The sequence below is a fragment of the Anabrus simplex genome, chromosome 5 (assembly GCF_040414725.1).
Source record: "Anabrus simplex isolate iqAnaSimp1 chromosome 5, ASM4041472v1, whole genome shotgun sequence".
In the NCBI taxonomy this organism is placed as follows: Eukaryota; Metazoa; Arthropoda; class Insecta; order Orthoptera; family Tettigoniidae; genus Anabrus; species Anabrus simplex.
In genome coordinates this window covers 200,600,776-200,624,205 of record NC_090269.1, presented here as the reverse complement: position 1 = coordinate 200,624,205, position 23,430 = coordinate 200,600,776, and the positions used below count along the sequence as shown (strand labels likewise).

The 23,430-nt window shown below is 41.0% G+C and overlaps 1 protein-coding gene across 1 annotated transcript in view; it reads right to left on the bottom strand.

The window, feature by feature from the left end:
- LOC136874435 (puratrophin-1) overlaps positions 1-23,430 on the bottom strand; it is a 1,332,114-nt gene that overhangs the window by 508,117 nt on the left and 800,567 nt on the right. The window contains exons 11-12 of the mRNA XM_067148069.2: positions 12,670-12,911; positions 4,435-4,573 (exon numbers count right to left, since the gene is read on the bottom strand). Coding sequence (XP_067004170.2) covers positions 4,435-4,573; positions 12,670-12,911 — 381 coding nt within the window. The remainder of the gene's footprint in view (positions 1-4,434; positions 4,574-12,669; positions 12,912-23,430) is intronic.

Genomic DNA, 23,430 nt, shown 5'->3' with positions numbered 1-23,430 from the left:
TCATGGTAATGCAGCGTATCTTAGAAATAACATCAGAGATACGCACGGTAAACTCGCATTCCTTTGTTTCTGAAGTCAAATGTCAGTTCGTTAGCAACGGATATGATTTCAAGATGAAAACCGAAAGTTAATCCGATGAGCTGACGATTTGTCATAACTTTCCCTAATGAAGCCGAAGAAGTCTTAATAGTCAAATATGATGTTAACGTTTTCGTTTTTAAAGTATCATCATTTGCTATAGATTTTCAGAGACTGGTAGGTGTCGCAATTCTGTACCACAAAGTTCTTTAATGTGCTGGAAGCCATCATCATTTAATATTCCCGAATGCCACGATTTTTTTGGTACAATTTGCTTTACGTCGCTCCGACACAGATAGGTCTTATGGTGACGATGGGATATGAAAGGACTAGGAGGGGAGGGCGTGGAAGGAAGCGACCGTATCCTTAATGAAGGTACTGCTGGTGTGAAAATAGGAAACCACGGAGAACGATCTTCAGGGCTGCCGACAGAGGGTTCGAAACCGCTATCTCCCGAATGCAAGCTGTGTGCCCCAAAACATGCAGCCACTCGCTTGGTGCCACGAATCTCAGCCAGAGTTGAATCCGCTACCTTGAGAACAGAAGGACAGTAAAGAACTGGCTGTACCACTGAGGGCGACTTAGTCAAGCAGACCTCTGATGTATGAAAACCTGTTGTTTCTCAAACACTTCTACCTGGAAGTTTCAGGACGGAAAGCACACATCTTTCACTGATAGGCATCGGTAATTGAAGAGTAACCGAATTAACTTCTTATTCAGGAGATCACGGGCTTCGATTTCTGAGGAGGGGAACATTAAATGCCTGTAATGACGAATATATTTCCCTATATATGAGCTCTAGTGAAAAAGAACCGGGCGAGTTGGCCGTGCGGTTAGAGTCACGGAGCTGTGAGCCTGCATCCGGGAGTTAGTGGGTTCGAATCCCACTGTCGGCAGCCCTGAAGATGGTTTTCCGTGGTTTCCCATTTTCACACCAGGCAAATGCTGGGGCTGTACCTTAATTAAGGCCACGTCCGCTTTCTTCCCACACCTAGGCCTTCCCTATCCCATCGTCGCCATAAGACCTATCTGTGTCGGTGCGACGTTAAGCAAACAGGTAGTAGTAGTAGTAGTAGTAGTAGTAGTAGTAGTAGTAGTAGTAGTAGTAGTAAAAATCACCTGTGGTCGTTCTAAGGAGGATTACCTTGTAATGCTTACTTCACTCGAAAGCACATGGCTTCATACACGGTCAAGAAACGGACTGGTAATTCCGTCCTTCTACTGCTTTAAACTACAATTATTGCCACTACTAGTAGTCATAACGTCAGTGAATTTAGACTCTGAGCCTCTATTTCTGATGTTCATTCAGTTTATAGCAGAAATGAATACCCAGTCAATTCCTAGGCGCAAACACTTCCAGAAACAGAATTGACTACTCTATCCCAAATCCCAGATTCATTGCCAGTAAGGCATATTGTTTTAAGTGTACTACATCTTGTGTCATGAGCAATAGTACATTTGTTAGTTAACATTGACTTATCCTTCTCATATTAACTTGACCACTGAGGTATGAAAGATGCTGGTAATACCATTTCTTATACAGCTAGTTCCGTGATAAATGGTGTAAAAGGGTCATCCTCACGGCCCATTGTTGTGTTTCAGTTGGCTTGACAGAAACATATGGATCGATGGGGAAAGCAACGGAGAACTACATCACTTGTTATTTCCCTGGAACGCCTTTTCAATGACGCAGAGGCAGTCTGTGAGAGCCGATGGTGGAGCTGTTGGGAATCCAATCGGCAACATACACTCTGACCCACTTCGTACTGAGGTTAAAATAAGAAAAGTAGCTTCCTTCCATTCATCCGGGAAGTCTTCGTGGCGTCCTAACTTCTGCCACTAGAGGCGTTGAGATGAGTGGCGTGTTCGGATTCCGAGAAAGAAGCTTTAAAATTGATGTTCATTCTTATCAGGACGCGTCAACTCAGACTTAACATCGCACACACAGATTTTTCTGCACCGCTCGAATAGGAAACCGTGAAGGTAGTGGCCATGGGGGAAAAATATGATACAGTCCCAGCATTTTCCATGTGTGATAATAGGAAACATTGGATATCTGTTTAGCATGACGGCCTTTAGTCCAAGGAATCATGGATCGATTTCCAGCCGGTTCGGGGATTATAACCTTTACTAATACTTCCTCTGGATTGACGACTGTGTGCTTTTGCCGTCTTTAAGACTTCATCATAGGTAGGGCCCAATACTGACTCACTCACTCTACTCATCTGTCCTTCAGAGCGATATTGAGAAAAGGAGAACGTTTCAACAACTGAAAGTGACACCGGTTACAGGTTACAAGAACAATACAATTATGACGGCTGTATTTGAACTGTTTAGTGAAAAGTACTTTCTTTCAGTGAAATGATTCAATCTTCTTCAGCATTCCGGCTTATACAACGATACTGTGTCCATCTCTAACCACGAGATAGCACTTTATAAACTTAGCCTGGGACCTGTGGATGACATCTAAGAAATTTTGATTGTGGGTATTTCGGTTTAGGTAGAGATATGATTCGGGCGAGGCAAAATTATTTCAGATTTGTTTCTTTCTCAATTAAATGCCTTTCATTCAACGAGTTGAGATTGTAATTTCTTTGCACTTAGCAACATTAATACTGAACTAAATCCTACTGCGTGGTTTGAAGTTCTACGAATAGAAAGTGATATCAACTAACAGATACTGTTGTTGGTTTATTTATTTATTTAATTATCAGATACAGCCTTTGGAGGACCATTTTACGCAATAAGTTTAAATAAGTATAAAAGATAACAAACGTATAAACAACAATATTAAGTATCAACAATAAATTAACAATTATTAACAATAACAATGTAACAACAATGCCAACGATAACTGGCAAGTGTCGGTTACAGAAATTAGGAAGAAGAAAGGTCGAGGGTTGGATGGACGGAAGAAAATGGAAACCTGGAGAGGACTTCAAAGGAATCTTTTAATTTTTTGTTTGAAGGATGCGAAAGGTGTGAATATGTCGATATCGGGTAGTGAGTTACCAAGAGTAGGGAGACGGTGGAACATACAGCGTTGTTGTAAGGTTAGGTGCGGACGGGACACATGATGAGTGCGCCGTACAACTAAATGCATTAACGATTTCTGGAGATGCCGAGGTTGCTGAATTTATTCCCACAGGTGTTCTTTTACGTGTCGGCAAATCTACCTACACGTACTTGAGCACTTTCACATACCACCGGACTGAACCAGAATCAAATCTGTCAACTTGGGCCAGCGCTCTGCCACCTAGTCATTCAGCCCGGCATTTGCAAAGAAGACAATGCCCTGACTTAGAGAACACATTGTTGTTATAATTTGATAAAAAAATGCTCCATTAAAGAGACATGAAAACAAGTCACCTCGGTGACAGGAACCAAAGCAATCAACTTAAAATTCTAAGTCGTCTGAGCTCACTTTTCTATAAACTAATTTTAAGAAGTTGTGTGACAACTTTTGTTTGCCATCCAATTACGTGGAGCAGGAAGGCGAGCAGTTTGATTGACGCGAGGGGCTCCTGCGAACTCTACGGTAATTATTTTCGTCTAAGTTTCTTTTCTCCGGAAAATACAACCTTAACTTTACTCCCAATTACAACAGCTAGTCTTAGGAATATATGATTCGGTACTAATAACATCAAGTTTTAGATCAAATATCTCACAGCAAACTGTGACCTGCAAGAGATGTTCCATAGTTCTAAATGAATACTTTTATAAGAAGATATTTCGGAAAAGGGACAAGAAACTTTATTTTGTCTAGTTTACAAATATATTTTTACAGTTGGCCCGTTTTATAAAAGCTGTTACGTGAAATGTCACATAATAATAATAATAATAATAATAATAATAATAATAATAATAATAATAATAATAATAATAATAATAATAATAATAATAATAATATTGTACCTTATCGAAATCTAGACGCTGGAAACAGTCATTGTCCCCTAGCCAGGGACCACTGAACAGACACCCTGACTCAAACGTTACTTGCAGTATGGGGACAATTTCCCTTCTTCCATGTGGTGACTTCTCCCAGTGTTGCTTAACTTCGAAGATCTCAGGAGGTTCAAGTTGTGAACAGGGTTATGTCGTTGGATCACATAAGGTGACAGATTTCAGAATGTGAGGAATATTAGAAAGTTTTGTGGGATCCGTGGATACAATCAATAATAGCGAATATTCGCATTTAAGCTTCTTTCTTATAAATACAATATATTGATTTTTAAATCTTGTGGAGGCTTCAAGGAAGTTCATAAGCTATGGAAATTTGTGTGTGTCTGAGGGAAACGGCCATTTGTCCGTTCGAACAGAATTCAATGCTCCATCACATGCATGCAGTCTTCCTACCTGTGAGCTCTCTTCCTCAAGGGCACGCAGGCGAGCGATGTCTCTGAGCCGCTCACGGCGAGCGTCACACAACTGCTCCAGTCGCCGCGCCGCTCGATCGACCTCAGCGAACAGCCGTCGTGCACGCTCCGTGCTCAACCTGTTAACAAAAATATAAAGTTATAATAAGTAAATATTCCATAACGACTCATTACGCAGTTGTACTTGTTCTTATCACAAGTGGAAGAATTCTGTCAGCCAACGAGTTAAAATAGAATGCACATTGTTCTCAGCGAATACATAGAAACAACACAGTATTACATGCATTTTAGTGCACCTCAGAACTACTGCGATTCATTTCTTTCTTACCAGTGTCATTGGATGAATGGTCAGCATAGAGGCCTTCGGTTCATGTGGCTCCAAGGTTGGCTTTCCAGTCGGGTCGGGGATTTTTATCTTATGGTTCATCTCCTTTGCTCGAGGACTGGGTGTTTGTGCTCTCCCCAACATCTCTGCAACTCATACACCTCACAAAATACTATCCTATGCCACAGTAACACGCAGTTTTCTGTGCACGGCAGATGCCGATCGCCCTCGTCGGACGGTCGGCCTGTACACCAGTCTAGCAATAACCATACATAATTATTAATATTATTTCTTTCTTATGCATTTAATTAATTCTATTCACTCAATGATATTAGGCGGACATTCAAGTATGTTATAAAGGCTATACCGCCTTGAAAAACCGCTACGTGATAATAGTTCAGCTTAGAACTCTGACTACAATGTTTCTGTCATCTAACGTTCAGTATTGCGTGAACTACCTCAAAGAATTTTCGTTCTTAGCGATACTAGTGCTGTGGGTCAGTATTTCTCCCCTCAACATTGCCCCATAACGGAATTTCGAGGCTGAAAAACGACGTACTGAAGGCAATCGGACAACGAGCCAAATGTTTACTTTTATATGTGACTTGTGTAATTTATTTACGACATTTGAGATGTCGAAGTACAGGCGATGAAGGCCCCTGGAAGTGTGGAAAGTAAAGAATTCCACTACCCCAACCTCGGTACTGAGAGAGGCAGAGTGGTTAGCAGGTCCGGCTACCTCCTTCCCGCCTCACCCTCTAATCAACTTCATAATAATTTCTGGTTTTGGCTAAGTGAAAGCTAACGCATACATCTCTCCAGAAGTGTAAGTCTGAGTTCTAAATTTCTCGACGTACTGGCGGGGTATCGAGCCCACGTCTTTCAACTATGCACGCAAGCATTTACTGTCTCGGCTAGACAGGAACCTGCTCTGTTTTACAGCACTGTCAAATCATATCAAAGTTTAAACCTCAACCGAGCAGAAACAGTTTTAATATCAATAAATACAAACATAACCTCATTTTCAGTTACGAATCCCGTGGGTGCCATTGCTACGACAAATTCATCTTGCGGAAGAGAATGCGGCTTTAAACTCTGATAAGTATAAAATGAATCAGAATTTTTCCCAATGAGGTGGCGATAAGAATTATTTCGAAATATACCTTCACATTTAATATTAAAAGTATTTCTGGTAGCTTAAGACCTTATCCATCCAGCTGATGATAGCGTGTTCTAAGGAGCTTCTCACCTATATCCATGGTAAAGTGGAGGACGAAATCCCGAGAAATCAATAGTCATCTACAGAGGATGGTGTGTTACGCCATTTGTGCAGTAAATCTGCACACTGAATGCTATTACTAAGTACTTCGTTCAAGGCAGTTCTGGTACAGCAGAGAAGATTTAACGCACCAGGTTTTTTGTTGTTTGCATACAGTCAGTTTAGCAGGTCACATCTTATGTGAGAATTGCAGGTTTCTTTCCGTCTGGATACCAATGAAAAAGACTCCTAGTACGAAGCTTCGGGGAATTGTTAGTGATGGTAACTTCTATCCAAGCCTGTTAATTCGGCATGCTACATGCATGTCATTATGAATGCGAAGATCACTGTTGTTCTTAAAACCTACTTAAAGAGTATATACAGAGATTGAAATACTTTAAGCGAGTATAATAATGCTCCCTAGATTTTTTTGTGTTACTTTTACCCAGTAGAGACGGACTTAATTAGATTTCTAGGCTGCACTTCATTTTATACATTCGCTATACACGACCTCGCCAAATAAACCTACTTATGCGCATAGTTTCACCCAGTGTGTTATCTGATCCAATGCAATTAGGCTTAACAGGATAACACAGGAATTAGGATGAAATCTTGGGAAGGAAGACTTCATTCCCATCAACCAATGCACAACCTCATTTATTTTAGGGAATTTGGGACTAATCCCATCAAAATGTACGGAACTTATCATGGCAATATGATCCTTTATGTGTATACAAAATAATTATTTAGTCTTCCCAGTCAGTCGTTAGCACTAATTTGTGTTAAGAATTTATTTATAAACACATTACATCCATGCATATTCATTGATAGACCGCAGCGCACGGCACTCGATAAGAAAACTTAGAAACGACTTCATTTACATTTCAAGACAACACCCAGTGTCATACTCGAACCTGGGCTCGAACCAGCATTCGAGTGTAGCCTTGTCTCTGAACCATACCCGCGAGCCTTTTCCGAGTTGTAAAATAGTGATTGTGAAGGATGACTTATGTTGTATATTCCTTCATTGCTACTGGCTCAACGTTGCACCAACTGAGACAGATTATTTGGGGACGATGGGATAGGAAAGGGCTAAGATTGGCAAGGAAGTGGTATGGCGTTAATTGAAATACGACTTCAGCATTTGTCTAGAGTGAAAATGCGAAACCACGATTAATCATATTCAGGGTTTCCCACAGTGTGGTTCGAACCCACTATCTCTCGAATGCAAACTGACAGCTACACCGCCAGAATTGTGAAGCTAACTCGCTCGGTATTATATTGTATAAACCAGTATCATTTTAATGTAAATTGATTTTAGCACTGCCAAGGTGCCAGAAGTTTGTCTCGCAGGAGTTTTGTTACATGCCAGTAAATATACTGACAAGGTGCTGACTATTTGAGCACCTTCAAATACCACCGGTATGAGCCAGGATAGAACCTGCCAAGTTGGGCTCAGTAGGCCAGCGCTCTACCGTCCGAACTACTCAGCCCAGCCTTTTTAGATCAAACACTCTACATCCATCATATTTGGGCTCCAAGACAACTTATCGGCCAACTGATAAATTGTAGTTATTCAATCAACCTTTTATCATTCTGTCTAATTTGGATGAAATATCTCAACTTGAAGCGCATATTCGTGCGGACGTTTAGGATGCAATGGCTAAGTAATGTAATCTAGGCCAGTTCATTACTGTATTTGAACTCGTCAATTTACAGCTTACAATTTTTCTTCTTCCTGGAAATCAATTCCATTTTATTTCAAGCAAGTGCTATAATTGTAACACTTTAGCAGTTTCATGGGCTTGCCACCAATCTTTTGATAGCGGGAGCAGTGTGAACGTTTAGCAAGGAATTTGCCAGTGGGTGGTCTATTGCAATCTTCTACGACGTGAGAACAGCAGTATTATACCTTCACCGTTAAGAAGATTAGCTTCCTTGTGGTTCATCGCAGGAAGTATGAGTATTTAGATTAAGAGGAACTTCATATCCTCATCAGACGGTAATCAAACAGATCCGTAATAAAATAACAGCAAATCTAACATACTCCAAGCAAACAGCTGTGCATTCCGCACCAGCATATTTGTACAAGTACATGGAGATAAATATTCATGACAGCAACACCTGTCCTCCTTCAGACCGGAGTGAGGCACGTTCTAACATTCAAGCGAACAGGGAAGCAAATGCGAGGGAACAAGAAATATCTTGTATTATTCGTGACCTACACTAACAGAATATCTACCGGCGAAGTCGCGCTCGGTAACTCAATTATCAAGAGTAGGCCCAACACCACCAGCTGCAAGTATCGAAACTCGAGTATTCTGGATTCAAATCTCGATGACTTCCAGTGGGATTTTCAGTAAAAACATAAATATGCAAGTGAAAGAGCGTATGGAATAAGTCCAAAACCGAGACTGATTTTTTTTTGCAATTTGCTTTACGTCGCACCGACACATATAGGTCTTATGGCGACGAAGGGACAGGAAAGGTCTACGAGTGGGAAAGAAGCTGCCTTGGCATTAATTAAGGTACAGCCGCAGCATTTGCCTGGTGTGAAAATGGGAAACCACGGAAAACCATCTTCAGGGCTGCCGACAGTGGGGTTCGAACCCACTATCTTCCGAATGCAAGCTCACAGCCGCGAGCCCCTAACCGCATGACCAACTCGCCCGGTACCGAGACTGATATCGACCGAACGTCTCGTTCTCCAACGACATATTATTATTATTATTATTATTATTATTATTATTATTATTATTATTATTATTATTATTATTTATTTCGTGAATCGACTGTCCGACTCCTTGGATGAATGGTAAACGTAGTGGTCTTCGGTTTAGAGGATTACCGGCCGACACGATGGTTTTATGGTTAATTCGCCTGGTTCAGGAGCTAGGTGTTTATGTTCGTCTTAACACACTGCTCTTCAAACTCTCTTCCCCTCGTCCCCCTCCACTGGTATAACCACCACAGAAACACACAATCGTGAATACATCCCTCCACATAGGGTTGTCGTCAAAATGTGCATCTATATCAATGACCGACCCCAATATATTGGGGAAAAACAAGGTCAGGAAGAGGAATGAGATGTCGATAATCGTTATATTGAATGCCTCAGACGATAGAGAGCTGGTATATTATAGCCTAAGATGGTGGATCGATCCCTACTCAGTCCGGTGTTCAAATAATTCACCAGCCTTATGTCCGTAGATTTACCGGGACGTAAAAAACGTACGTGGAAAATAATTTCTTACATCTAAGCATTTCCAAAACCCGTAACTTAGTTAGCGAGGTTCGGAACCAACAACAATACTATTGTTCTTTATCATTCTTCTTCTTCTTTTTATTATTTATTTTTGGATTGGCAATACAGAATATTGCCTGAACAGATTTCTTTGTACCAAGTACATTTAAGGTGAAAGATAAAACAGTAAACGGGACGCAGAAAATGTACTGGACTGGGGTATTGCTTGGTAAGATGTTTCAAGCTACTGAACTAGAGGACTGCATGCATTGTAAAATAGGAGAAGGATTCTATAATCGACAGAAAACTTGACACATCACTAAAGCTAAGTAGCTGCATTTACTTTCTACTCATGAGAATTATCTTCGCTCTTCTTGGAGGACTTCCTAAATTTCGTCCAGAGACGAACGACAACCTTGGACATGGTAGTGTTCTCTCAGGGCCATGTGCAGCAAGCATTTTGACAAGGCTGCAGATCTAGCGGTAAATGACCGCTGTGAACCTTGAGTGTCTCTCTTGCAATTACAGAACGCCACCCCCGCTCTCTAGACTTTGGTAATAGCTCCGCCATCTGACAATCACTGTAATTATCACAAGGTTGATGTCACGTTTTGACTTCCGTAATTTGTGGCTTGGGAACTTGGAACTCTAATTGGTCTACTGGCGGCCACTAACGCCCAATGAATTGAGAGCACAGGGGGCCATCCGCTCGGCGATTTGCGCCTGGCTCAATAAATAGCACGGCGTTCTAATTGTCTTTAAATGTTGCTATGTTGGAGGAGGCTATTACTTTAACTGGGCTGTTTAATCAAACCCGTTTCCTGTAGAGATCTGACCTCGTACTCTATAGAATATATCTGGAACAATCCGCCGCCATCTTGAAAGTAGTTTAGGATATCGTGCGCTTGAAGTCTGATTATGGTGGTCGTGGTGGTGGGGAGATTGTTATAAGAGGAAATGTAACAAGAGGACCATACTCCCTTTAATTACAAGTGAGCTAATAAGAGGTCCGACCCTTCGAAGAATGAAGGTATTGTTGAAAGAAGAGGAAGGGCCGCCAAGGGCGTGTATATGATAGATCTTAAAAGCCACGATAAACTTACATTGTAAGGTTTGTCCTAGTAGCTCTCCGTTTACTTTGTCCAGGCTCAAATTTAGGGTCTTGCATGAATTTAACTCTGGTTTAGAGGGTTTGGTACTGGATACATTGATCTTTGGGAACACAGCAGATACGAGGAGTGGGCAGAAGGTATTCTTCTAGGCATTTTAGAGTAACTTTCTGTCATTTTTTCACACTCTTGAGAGTAGTGGAAGTGTCGTTTTGATTCATACAAGATAAATCGCTTGCTAATGATCGAAGCTGTATGTTGTATGTTGGGTATTCAGCCCGAAGGCTGGTTTGATCCTCTGCAGGCTGGCTTGATCCTCTGCAGCTCCGCCAACAGCTGTCAAAAATAGCCTAGGCGTCACTGAAGAGGCGTACTAGGGAAATGAGTAGTGATGTAGTTTCCCGTTGCTTTCCTCACCGAGCCAGCCGTTGCTATTACATATCAGTCTGACAAGCCCACTGAAATGCATGCACCAACCGACCCTATGAGCGATATTTTCACACCATTCATAACAGGGACTGGCTGCATAAGGACTAGTATTACTAGCATCACTCATACCTCAGTCATTTTCATATTGTCAAAGCCAAGGATGAGACTGAGGCCGGTCAATGAAAGTAACAAATTTGATATAGCCCATACCAGAAAACATAGTGCCCTGTAAACACTACATCTCGCCAACAAAGTCTTAGAGGAAGAAGCTAGAGGAGGAAAACGTCGATTCACATTTCACTTGCCGGCCTTGAGTATGGTAGCAAGACCTTGAAAGTCACGTGGAGTACTTCAACCAAAATCTATTATTTATACAGTAAAATTGTTGCCTGTGCAGATTCTATAATTACATGAAGAGAAAGTATCATAGGCGCTCTGGAACAGAACTGATCAAGTTTCTTTCGCATTAACTATCAAAACTAGGATATGGGGCTGAATTGGAGGATTGGATAAACGTCAAGAAGATCAGGCGAAATTTAGACTGGAATCCTCAGTGTGGGCGAGGCAGAGGCAGAGGCAGATCCATGCAGGAAAGGTGGCGAATGTCCTGGGAGGAAGTATAACGTCATATAAAATGGAAGAGAATTCCCATGGTCCCACGCTCCAGTGAAAATAACTTGAGACGACCACCTAACCGACATTGACGCACTATGCTGTTGAAACCTTTCTGATATGATCAACACTAGAATGGAATGATTTCCTCGTTAAAATTTCTCTTAAAACAAGAATCAATCATCTCCACCAACAAGAATTAAAGATATCCTAGTACAAGTCCTGGAGGCCCTAATAGTGGTAGCAGATAGAGAATTCTACTATTCATAACCTCGGCACTAAGTAGTTGAAAGTGGTTAACTCTATTCCCGGCCGCTTTTGGTTCCAGGAATTAATCTAGTATTAGTCTACGTGTTCGAAATACGATTACACTTGGGCGAGGAGGCGCTAGCGTTTGTTTATGGCAGTTGATAGACGACAGTGGGGCGAGCAGCGGGTACATCAGTGGATCGAATAGTCATCTCATGAGTCTTGCATTACTGACAGGGCAAGATTAATTTTAGAGAATAAATTGTGAGTCTTTCAAGTGCAAAAACAAGCGATTTTAGAATGGAATATGTGTTCGTGGTTCAGGGGCTAGCGACTTTTAGATTATGACAGAAAAAGTAACGTTAGAAGGAAAGAAACTACTGTATCACAAGGGACTGATCGATTGACAAACTGAGCAGCGCATTACTGTACCTGACGACAGACCCGAATGTCAGACCATTGGACGTAAACAAGCAGTAGTTCCGGGCATGGCCGAGTGCAATCATATTCGAGCATGTACCCATTTTTGGTCCGCTCCAGACCTAGAAGTCTGGTTTCAAAATTGTTTGACTTCCTAACGTGGAATCAAACCCTCGTCCTTCCGATTGAACCAAGCACACCAAATACTGCCCCGGCTAGGCATCCCCAAATCATATCCAACTCGCGGAACTGTGTTGCGAGTTCCACACTGAAATTAAAATCGGTGATAGCTGTACGGCAATCAGTGTTACAATTAGTTCTCTGAATCTGTTTGAGTACCTTCAATTCTGGAGCTCCATAGCCGCTTCTTCCAAAATAATCATCAATTTTTTCCATCCCAACGTAAACGTTGATAGATAATAGGGGTATTTCCCGTGGACTATAACAAGGTCGAAGTGAAGACTCTTAATAGACCTACTATGTGGGCTAGTTTCTTACATAAAGCAGTCCAATGTAGGCTATATGATCTGTTAATGATAATCTTCAAGAGGAAATATAAGGATACCAACCTGACGTCCTCGCTTGCCGGCAACCACTGAGCGCGCTCCTGGAGTCGGTTGAGCGTAGCGATGCCTTCTCTGCGCAGACGCTGGAGATCAGGTTCCGCCAGGGCACGAGTTAAGGCTCGGTGTTGATGGTGGAGCTGACGACGACTGAGAGGCGGCAAACAGTCCGCGGCGCGCAGCTCACACATTACGGATGCCAGGCGCCGTCCACATTGGTAACATAGAGCCGAGAATGGCTCCACTTCCTATAAAAGATAAAGGGTAGTCTTGGAGAAACTTCCGGAAGAAGGAAGTAAATAAGACGCTAAATAATAAAACTGCTGTAAATTGCACTTTTATAGCAGAGAGGACGGAGAAGTTTAGATAGACTGTAAATATATGATCACTGAAGTAATATTTCAAAGTTTTATTTAACTCTAGAGAATCCTTAGTTCAAGAAGTAAAGCTGGGGCATATTTTCTCTTTGTTACCACCTCCTGTGGATCAGTGGTAGGGTTCTGGGTCTCAGGATCACGGATTCAACCCTGGAAAATGTAATCTGTTTTTATAGGGTACCGAGCGAGTTGGCTGTACGGTTAGGGGCGCGCAGATGTGAGCTTGCATCCGGGAGATAGTGAGCTCGAACCCCACTGTCGGCAGCCCTGAAGATGGTTTTCCGTGGTTTCCCATTTTCACACCAGGCAAATGCCGGGGCTGTACCTCAATGAAGGCCACGGACGCTTCTTTCCCACTCGTAATCTTTCCCTGTTTTGTCGTCGCCATAAGACCTATCTGTGCCGGTGCGAAGTAAAACAAATTCTAAAATACGTATATATGTAAATATACGATCACTGAAGTAATATTTCAAAGTTTTATTTAACTTTAGAAAAACCTTAGTTCAAAAAGAAAAGCTGTGGTATATTATGTTACCTCATCCTGTGGATCAATGGGTAGGGTGTCGGCTTGTGGGTCTCAGGATCACGGATTATAACCAGGTAAATGCAATATATATATCAGGGGCGGTGCGTGGTATTGTTGCAGGGTTGCAGAACTCCCAATAATTTTGCACTTCATTTGTCATCTTTTCTTCTAATGTTTTAGTTTAATAAACCTAACATATGTTCCAAAACATGTTAAAATCAACCATCTTTGGTTGTTCGCTGTACTAATGCTACAAAACGGACCAACAAACGCTGCTGGCTTCGAATCAAACTCAGCGGGTTTGCTTTCGTACGGCAACTCCCAAGCGGATAGCGCAGCGCAGTGTGCCTCAGCAGGGACGAGCAAACAATGGCCTTGAGGACTCTTGGAGGAGTGAGAGGTAAAGGTTCCTGCTACATCTGTGGTTCTCAACTGTGGTTTGCGTACCCCTAGGGGTACGCCTGGGACTTGTAGTGGGGTACGCGAACAGCCTTCAGGGAAAATATGTTCAGTTGAAATACGGAAATAAATAAGACGACGGTGAATATGTATATATATGGAGCCACACTTCGCTTGAACGTTTCACCTGGGCTACGACACATCAGAAAACTGTGTCGCACCATGCAGCCACACCTACCTCATTGACATTTTGATGGTTCTAAGGTCTGAATTCCAAAATTAAGATCGACAATTTTTCATCCTTATTCACTGATTTGATATTGAGGCTGAAATCTAGCGTTTTTGTGAAACTTTCGTTTACTGTACTTTATTATCATTGTATTATACTTGATACAGACACAAACTTAAATTTCTTGTGTCTGGTTATACAAATTTATTTCATTTCACAATCTCGTCTTATATACGATGTGTATTTAAAGAATCATTAATAACCAATTAAACATGCCTTAATAATTAACCAGGTACTCATATTTTTAAACCTATCATTCAGGGAATTTTTTCGTGGGGTTACATCAAACTGTCAGCTATGAGTGAGGGTATAATCTCATAATAGTTTGAGGACCTCTGTGGCATATGTAACATTGGCACTAAGCGAAAAAAAGGAAGTGTTTTTATCACCAAGTACGAAATTTTTCATTGAATGGAAACAGAAAGAAACCAAAAGGCCTACTGTGACATATGCAAGCTGTTCCTGAATAATAAGTACACTTGTATGGCTATTTCTAGCCAGGTGCAACCCTTGTAAGGCAGACCCCCCGACGAGGGTGGACGGCATCGGCCGTGTATGGGAACATATGTGTTGGTGCGGTGGAGGATAGTATTGTGTGACTATGGGTTACAAGAATGTTGGGGACAGCACACACACCCATTTCCCAGGCCAAGGTAACTCACTGCTCATGATACAATCCCTGGAGCCGGTCCGGAGTTCAATACGAGGCTCCAAGTACCGAAGACCACGTTACTAACCGTTCAACCGTACATCCGGACTCCTGATAATGCCACAGTAGAACAGGATATACACGTAAGAAGTACGTTATAAAATGTGAGCAATATAGAATGGAAAATTAAGGCATGTGGAGAGAAATCACGATAGACTGTTTTTTATTTATTTATTTATTTATTTATTTATTTCTGTATGTATTTATCATTTGACACTACACATCACAAATAATATTATAAACAATTTACACTATTTTAGTTTAATTTTAAGTTGTTAATACCATCCGATACAGCTGTACCTGCTACCAAAAAGTAATGAGTTCGCCTATGTAGGAGCTTTAAAGACACTCTTCTACTACATGGCGGATGGTCTCCTTCGAAGCTCCTCAACTTCATTCTGGGGAATCACGGCAGAAAAGTTGAGTGATAAAATGGAGATATGAATTTTGACTTGTCAAAAAGAATAAATACGCACAGAACGTCAAAGCGCATTGTAGACCTATAAAGGAGGGAAGTGATGGGTATTGAAGGACCGAGATTACGATATACGTAGTCTGTTTAGAACAGCCTAATTCAATGGTACCTGTTGACCTCGGTTTCGCAGTCGGCTAGGCGTTGTCCTGCTGTTCCTAAAATAGTGGGTTCGATGCCGACTAAGGTCGGTAATATATGATGGTGTTGAAATGCGTCAACTCTGTGTCACTGGTCTTTAGCAAGTAAAAACATTATTGCGGGGCAACATTTCGACATTTTGGTGTCTCTCAAAATCGATGAGGACGTTCAAGATTAACACACTTTGTTATGGATGGGACCAGAATAGTAATATGATTTTGGATGGGAAGAAGGAGACAGATATATTAAAATGGACAATAAATCTGTTTACCCCGACCTGACGGCAGTTGGATAAGACATGATAAGATAGGCGATTTTTTAGGCTGAGTTTTTTTGTATAAAGGCGTCACGCGCACATCGAGGCAATGTTACTAGATCCAAAAATATTTCGGAAGATAGGACTCAAAATTTCACAAGATTCCATCAGAATTTCGGAAGATATTTATATCACAGGAAACTAATTCTTTCAGCATGCCCCGAATTAGGAGGAAAGATATAGCTTTTTTATGTCCTTGCGACAACCTGTGTTTGTAAACATATTCGAAAATCTGCAGCACCGTTCTCAACTATGCGTGAGACGTGAGGGTGCACGTTTTGAACACATGCTGCACCGATGCAGTTGGATATATGTTGCCGTCATCACCTTGCATGTTATAAAGACAGGTCTTGATGTTCAGTGATGTTCAATACCGTTTGTTTTACGACATACTGCATATCGCCAGAAATAAATTTGTTTGTATTGAAGCAATATTTTTCAATGTCCACAAAGATAAACTAACCTTAAAGTTTTTCAGTCTGATGAACACAAAATATACATCCATAAAACATTACTACATATCGGACTCTTTCTTTTCGGTATGTACTGGTGTTACATAACTTTGTATTTTTGGTCGTCCGATTAAAAGGCTTAAGGGTTATTTTAAAACTAAATATTCATACAACTGAAGGATAGAATTTCATAACTTTCACTCGTTATTCTATGCTGTTTCCTCGTTCTTCTCTTTGTGTATGTCGTTCTTCATCAGACGTAGAAACTCTGGTCCCTAAGTTTTAAAACCAGATCTTAGAGAAACTTTTAGAATGACATAATCATCTTAGTGCGGGCAGCTGGCATTTAAGACTGCCTACATGTGAGAGACTCCTACAACTTGCACGTTAATATCCCGTTTTCAAGGTAATAGAAAGTGCGTTACGGCACGGTCAGTTATGGCTGCTAGCTCTGCATTCGGGCTTCGAAATCCTCCATCGGTTATCCACGAAATGATTTTCTGTAGTTTTCTATTTCAAGAAGTAAATACTGGGATGGCATTGTTCTCAAGGCCACGGTAGCTTCTTTCCCATTCCTAGCGAGTACAATTAATTACACCAACATCCACACACGACATCCTCACACAATGGTATATGCAGCTCATCTCCGAGAAAAACAGCTACAGAACTGGCGAGTGAAAAATGTCCTCGGACACTTTTTACGATAACAAAAGCAATAAATGATCTACATCCCCAACCAATAGCAACCGAAGGAAAATTAACACACACATTGCATTCAAGAACAATGGATGATATTTCCAACCTGCTTAATTTTAACTATGAAGTGAGAATAGAGGAAAATTTGGAATATTTACATGTAATTACTTATTTTATAAAACTTTATAAAAAATGGATGATCCTACGAAATTTCGGAGGACCCCGAAATCCTCCGGTCAAAGCGCGGATCATGGCGCTACATTATCCATTCTACTGCTGACTGGCATGGCTCGTGAGATGAACACTTCCTTTTCACTCAGCAGTGGAATGGAAAGAAAATAAGACTGTGCAGTTGGTTGAATTTATGAGTTATTCAAAATCTGCAGATGATATTCAAATGAAATTTAGATACTGTCGAATTTCCATTAATAAATATGAACCATTGTTTATTTCTATGCTACAGTACAATTACGTTTGCCACTTTCGGTTTCTTCACTTTCAAAGAGTATGAATGGATAAATACGCTGCAGCAACCACGTACTAGGACGTAGTGTTTCACCTGTGGGCAGTGAGTAACTACTAGAAATGGATCAAGAAGCAAACGAGGTGCGCACCATCATTAGTAAAACGTTTGTTCCAGGACCTCAAACGCACATTTTTACGAATGCTACGCACTTTGTTCGGTGCGTGTGTGTACCAGCCTTAACGTACACATCATCATCATCATGCGAACTGAGATCAAGTCTCTTTCCATCTTGTTTAAGATTGCTCATCATTCTGCAAACGTAATGATTCTAATTTTCTAAGCAGATGCTTTATTTACAGGTCATGCAGAAGAAATTCCCACTTCAGACTATTAGCCTACTTTCAGCTAAGAGTGAGAGCATTGCGATTCGTTCCATCATAGCGCTGACCTTTAAGGCGGATGTTAAATCGCACCACGGACAATGAGTGTTTCGGACCGTGCAATATTAGCGTTTAGAAACGTCAGGAGGACCTACCCTTGACACACGCACTGTTGGAAAGGACTGTCGTGTAGTCGTCAGCTTAATACCTTTCCGCCCAGTTCACTTGAGTCTAAATCCAAGCTCACCTACGAACTGAGGAGACTGTTCATTCTCATATTAATAAAAAGTGAGAAGGGAGGCTAATAATAATAATAATAATAATAATAATAATAATAATAATAATAATAATAATAATAATAATAATAATAATTTTACGTCCCCCTAACTAGACTCCTTATGTTTCTCGGAGACAAGATGCCAGAATTTCGTCTCGCAGGAGTTCTTTCAAATGCCGGTAAATCTACCGACATGAGGTTGGCATTCATGGTCACCTTCAAAAACCACAAGACTGAGCCGAGATTGAACCCGCCAACTTGGACTCAGAAAGTCAGCCTCAGCCATCTGAGTTACTCAGCTCGACGGATTACAATGCTGAGAATGGGCTCCCAATAAGTCGATCACATACTGATATGGACGTTATAGGTTTTGAAACATCCTACAATCTTTGCCGGAATCAAACCTGTGACCTCGGATACAAGAAGCTAGTATGCTAATCACTTGACCACCAGTCGCTGGCAGGGAGGTGGATTACAATTCTATCACTGACCACAAGAGTGTCTTATATATGGTTTTATATCCAATTCCAGTATCTAACAAATGCATCACGGCTGCTTCCTTCACAATGTACTCGTATAAGATAATCCATCTGGGTATTCAGTAGAATAGAGTGATTACCGTTATGTTTGGCCACCTTTGCCCTTGAAAATTAACCTGGTGTTTATTTTTAGTGTAGGCTGAGTGTACCTCAAGGCTATCCATGCACCTCTGGAGAGGTAGAAATCTCGTTGCTAACTTTTTTGACTTGCTGTACAGGAACTGAACTTATGCACTTTCATGTGACCCAAAGATACCTTTAACACCTCGGCTAGGAAGCTCATAACTTATTTGTCGTGTGTAACAAAATATCACAAAATTTCACTAGTCTTGTCATACGAAAGAAGAAAATTGGCCATAATAACATGGATCTGGAGATTTTTAATTTCTCAAACAATTCATCTACTATTAGAGCTGTATAAGTTTTGCCGATTCTCTGTTCTGAATGTATCCTACTACAATGGTTGTCATAATGAATTTCGATTACCTAAGAACTTCATCTTTCTGGAGTTTTACTTAAAGTATCAAATAAATAATGGACATGTTAGGCTAAGGTTGTGTATAATGGTATTAACAGCCTAAAGATTAAACATATATAATCGAAGGTTTCTTGCGCTATTATGCATGTGCTGCGGAACAGTATATCCCTGACAAGAATGACACAGTGGGCTCCCAGGCGCATAGCCGATCCATTGGTTACGTGTGCTGCGAAACAGTATATCCTCGACAAGAATGACACAGCAGATTCCCAGGCACATAGCCGATCCATTGGTTACGTGTGCTGCGGAATAGTATATCCCGGATAAGAATGACACAGTGGACTCCCAGGCGCATAGCCGATCCATTGGTTACATGTGCTGCGGGACAGTATTTCCCTGACAGGATTGACACAGTGGACTCCCAGGCGCATAGCCGATCCATTGGTTACATGTGCTGCGAAACCGTATATCTCTGACAAGAATGACACAGTGGACTCCCAGGCGCATAGCCGATTCATTTATTACAATTGCTGCGAGACAGTATTTCCCCGAAAGGATTAACACAGTGGACTCCCAGGCGCATAGCCGATCCATTTGTTACATGTGCTGCGGGACACTATTTCCCTGACAGGATTGGCACAGTGAACTCCCAGGCGCATAGCCGATCCATTTGTTACATGTGCTGCGGGACACTATTTCCCTGACAGGATTGGCACAGTGAACTCCCTGGCGCATAGCCGATCCATTGGTTACATGTGCTGCGGAACAGTATATCCCTGACAAAAATGACACAGTGGACTCCCAGGCGCATAGCCGCCGATCCATTGGTAACATGTGCTGCGGGACACTATTTCCCTGACAGGATTGGCACAGTGAACTCCCAGGCGCATAGCCGATCCATTGGTTACATGTGTTGCGGAACAGTATATCCCTGACAAGAATAACAGTGGACTCCCAGGCGCATAGCCGATCCATTGGTAACATGTGCTGCGGGACGGTATTTTCCTGACAGGATTGGCACAGTGGATTCCCAGTCGCAAATACGATTCATTGGGAGCATGTGCTGCAGGTCAGTATTTTCCAGAGAAGGTAATGGATTTCCTAGGCGCAAAGATTACTATTTGGTTTCAACAACGTAATTCAAAACTAAAATGGCGTATCTTTCGCTGTCATTTTTGGTGCCCAACTTAAAGATGTAATGTTCAGACTTTCCGAAATACGATTTTTCTAAAGAAGCCTATGTACACATATATAATCTATCTTTGCCCAATCACAATGTTGCAGATGAACTGTAACTTATGCTTTATACGGAACACTCTCATGTACTTGACGCGAGTATGACCACAGCCCACTTAACACGATGTTAATGACCATATGAAACTATCTTCGCTGCTAGTTAATCAGCAAGATCAGGAATATCATAACTAGGGCAGTGTAACCAACGACCTCCTACGAACAGTGTTTAATGTTTAATGGAGGCATCTTCCTCCTTTGTAGCAAATTAAAGTTTTTTGAGGACAAGTTAGAAGTGGCTGCAAAAAATTGGATAACACAGAACAGAACATTGTAGTAGCCGCAGCGAATTCAGAACCAAGAGAACCCGTTATTAGCACTATAGCACTTCCGCCACTTACATCAAACCTCTTCACTTACACAAGCTTAGGTAAAACAGTAGTTAATAAGTTTTTCGTAAGGAGGAATGCTCCATCTGTCGGTAAGTCTTAACGTTCGTTGGCAGGTATGGTTTTAAAGATGTTTTTTTTCCTGCAAGTTGTTTTACGTCGCACCGATACAGGTAGGTCTTATGGCGTCGATGGGAAGGAAGCGACCATGCCCTTAATTAAGGTACAGCCCCAGCATTTGCCTGGTATGAAAATGGGAAACCATGGAAAACCATCTTCAGAGCTGCCGACAGTGGGGTTCGAACCCACTATCTCCCGAATACCGAATATTGGACACTGGCTGCACTTGAGCGACTGCAGCTATCGAGCTCGGTAAAATAATAATAATAATAATAATAATAATAATAATAATAATAATAATAATAATAATAATAATAATAATGTTTTTACGTCCCACTAACTACTTTTTAACGGTTTTCGGAAACGCCTTAAGATGAACTACTGATTCAAAATTTCCTAACATCAACAGATGATACTAGTTAACTTCAATGTTCTCTCTTGAGGTTGGAAGATATAGTAAAATCGTTTCTGTAGGTAGAGTTTAAAGTCTTCTATGTGTAGAGGATCAAGGAGCTCAAATTATTATTATTATTATTATTATTATTATTATTATTATTATTATTATTATCTAATAAATTAAGCACCGTATTTATAAATAAATAAATAAATAAATAAATAAATAAATAAATAAATAAATAAATAAATAAATAAATAAATTCAATATTAAATAATGTTCGAATGGCCACCACTAATTTCATGTTCGAATTCTAGTCATTAAATCTGTATTGGGTCAAAATGTGGTCTGCAAGACTTCGTCACATCTTTATACAAAATTTCCATGGCCAATCGGGTCTGGCTAGCCGACTCACCACTGTACTGTACTTTGGCGCTACCTGTACCACACTCGCTGCCAATGGGAGGTGTGTATTCTTATACTGACGTGTTTAGTCGAACGAAATTTGCAGAGGGAAAATCTCGCGACCTAATCATCAACAGGACTCGGGTTCGAGTGCTACATGTATACAGTGGCTCACTTTGGACTCAATTCGGAAATGGAATTGAAATCTACCTTCTCCTTGTGGTCGAGAATAGTTCAACATGAAGATGCCACATACGAGTACCGGTACAGTGTTTCTTGTACTGTACGTGCGAGCAGCTGTATCCTGTTCCACGTGTCCTCTGGACGTGCCGTCATGTGGCCACCACTTGACTGACGCCACACTGATTGCTTCCATAAATCAAGATGATAGGCCACTGTCCATAATAAACTCAACGAGCATCAAGTACCTCTAATAATTTTAACACGTCCAGTGCGTAGGTGGCATGACGTGTCGATGTTTGGACGCGTAGGCGTTGTCGTGTAAGGCGTCCGAGGCATACGGAAAGAGTTTCTGTAAAGAAAACCTTGAATCTTATTGACATTATGAAATTGAATATTCTTGGTGCACGATATTATTCTTTTTTAATATTAATGTCATATGATCATGTTGCAATAGTCATAAAACGATCATAAGTTCCACTGTTTTCGAATATATCACCAGAATTAGCCTCCTGTAAGGATAAGAAATACAATATTACAATATTTTCAAAGCGACAGTAGAAAAGGGACGTGTACAGTACAAAAAATGTATAGGCTGTAACGAGCCAAGCTTTCTCTTGTCGCATAGTCCCCGAATGGTTTTCCTTTCCCTTCTCAGATTCTCTAACCTAACGCAGCGATGAAAACTTCTAACATTTCACGCTCCGACTCGCGAAATGCCATTATTAATCTTCTTGATGATTGACCCCTCTTGTGGAGTCCCCTCCCGGAGATTCGAATGGGGGACCATTTTACCTCTGGATTATTTTCCCCATTGTCAGTACATCATTCATCCATACAGGGAGAGCTGCATATCCTCGGAAGTTAGTTAAGGCTGGCGTTTCCCGTTGCATTCAGCCGTGTAGCACTATCAACATAGCTAAGCCATATTAAATATCATTACAAAGCCATATCAGTCAACCATCCAGACTTCCGCCCCTTGCAGCTTACGAAAAGCTGCTATCGTTCTTTCGATGAACCATTCGTTAGTCTGGTCTCTTATTTTTCTAGTTGCTTTAAGTCGCACAGACACACATAGGTCTTATGGTGACGATGGGACAGGAAAGGCCTAGGAATGGGAAGGAAGCGGCAGTGGCCTTAATTAAGGTACAGCCGCAGCATTTGCCTGATCTCTTGACGGATACCCATTCGATATGGTTGCACCTACGGCTCGGCTACATGGTTCACAGGGAAGGAATAATAATAATAATAATAATAATAATAATAATAATAATAATAATAATAATAATAATAATAATAATAATAATAATAATAATAATAATAATAATAATAATTTTGTGCCTTTGTCTTACAGGAACTTTCAATTAATATGGGTACGAAAAAATATGTATTTCTCAGTATTGATAACTTTGCGCACATTTAACTTAAGTTTAGATGATGTTCGCTGTTTAAAAGGACCTAACATCTAGGTCCTCGTACCTAACGTAAGTTTATAGCTAGTATTCGTGACTCAGAAATAATATAAGAGG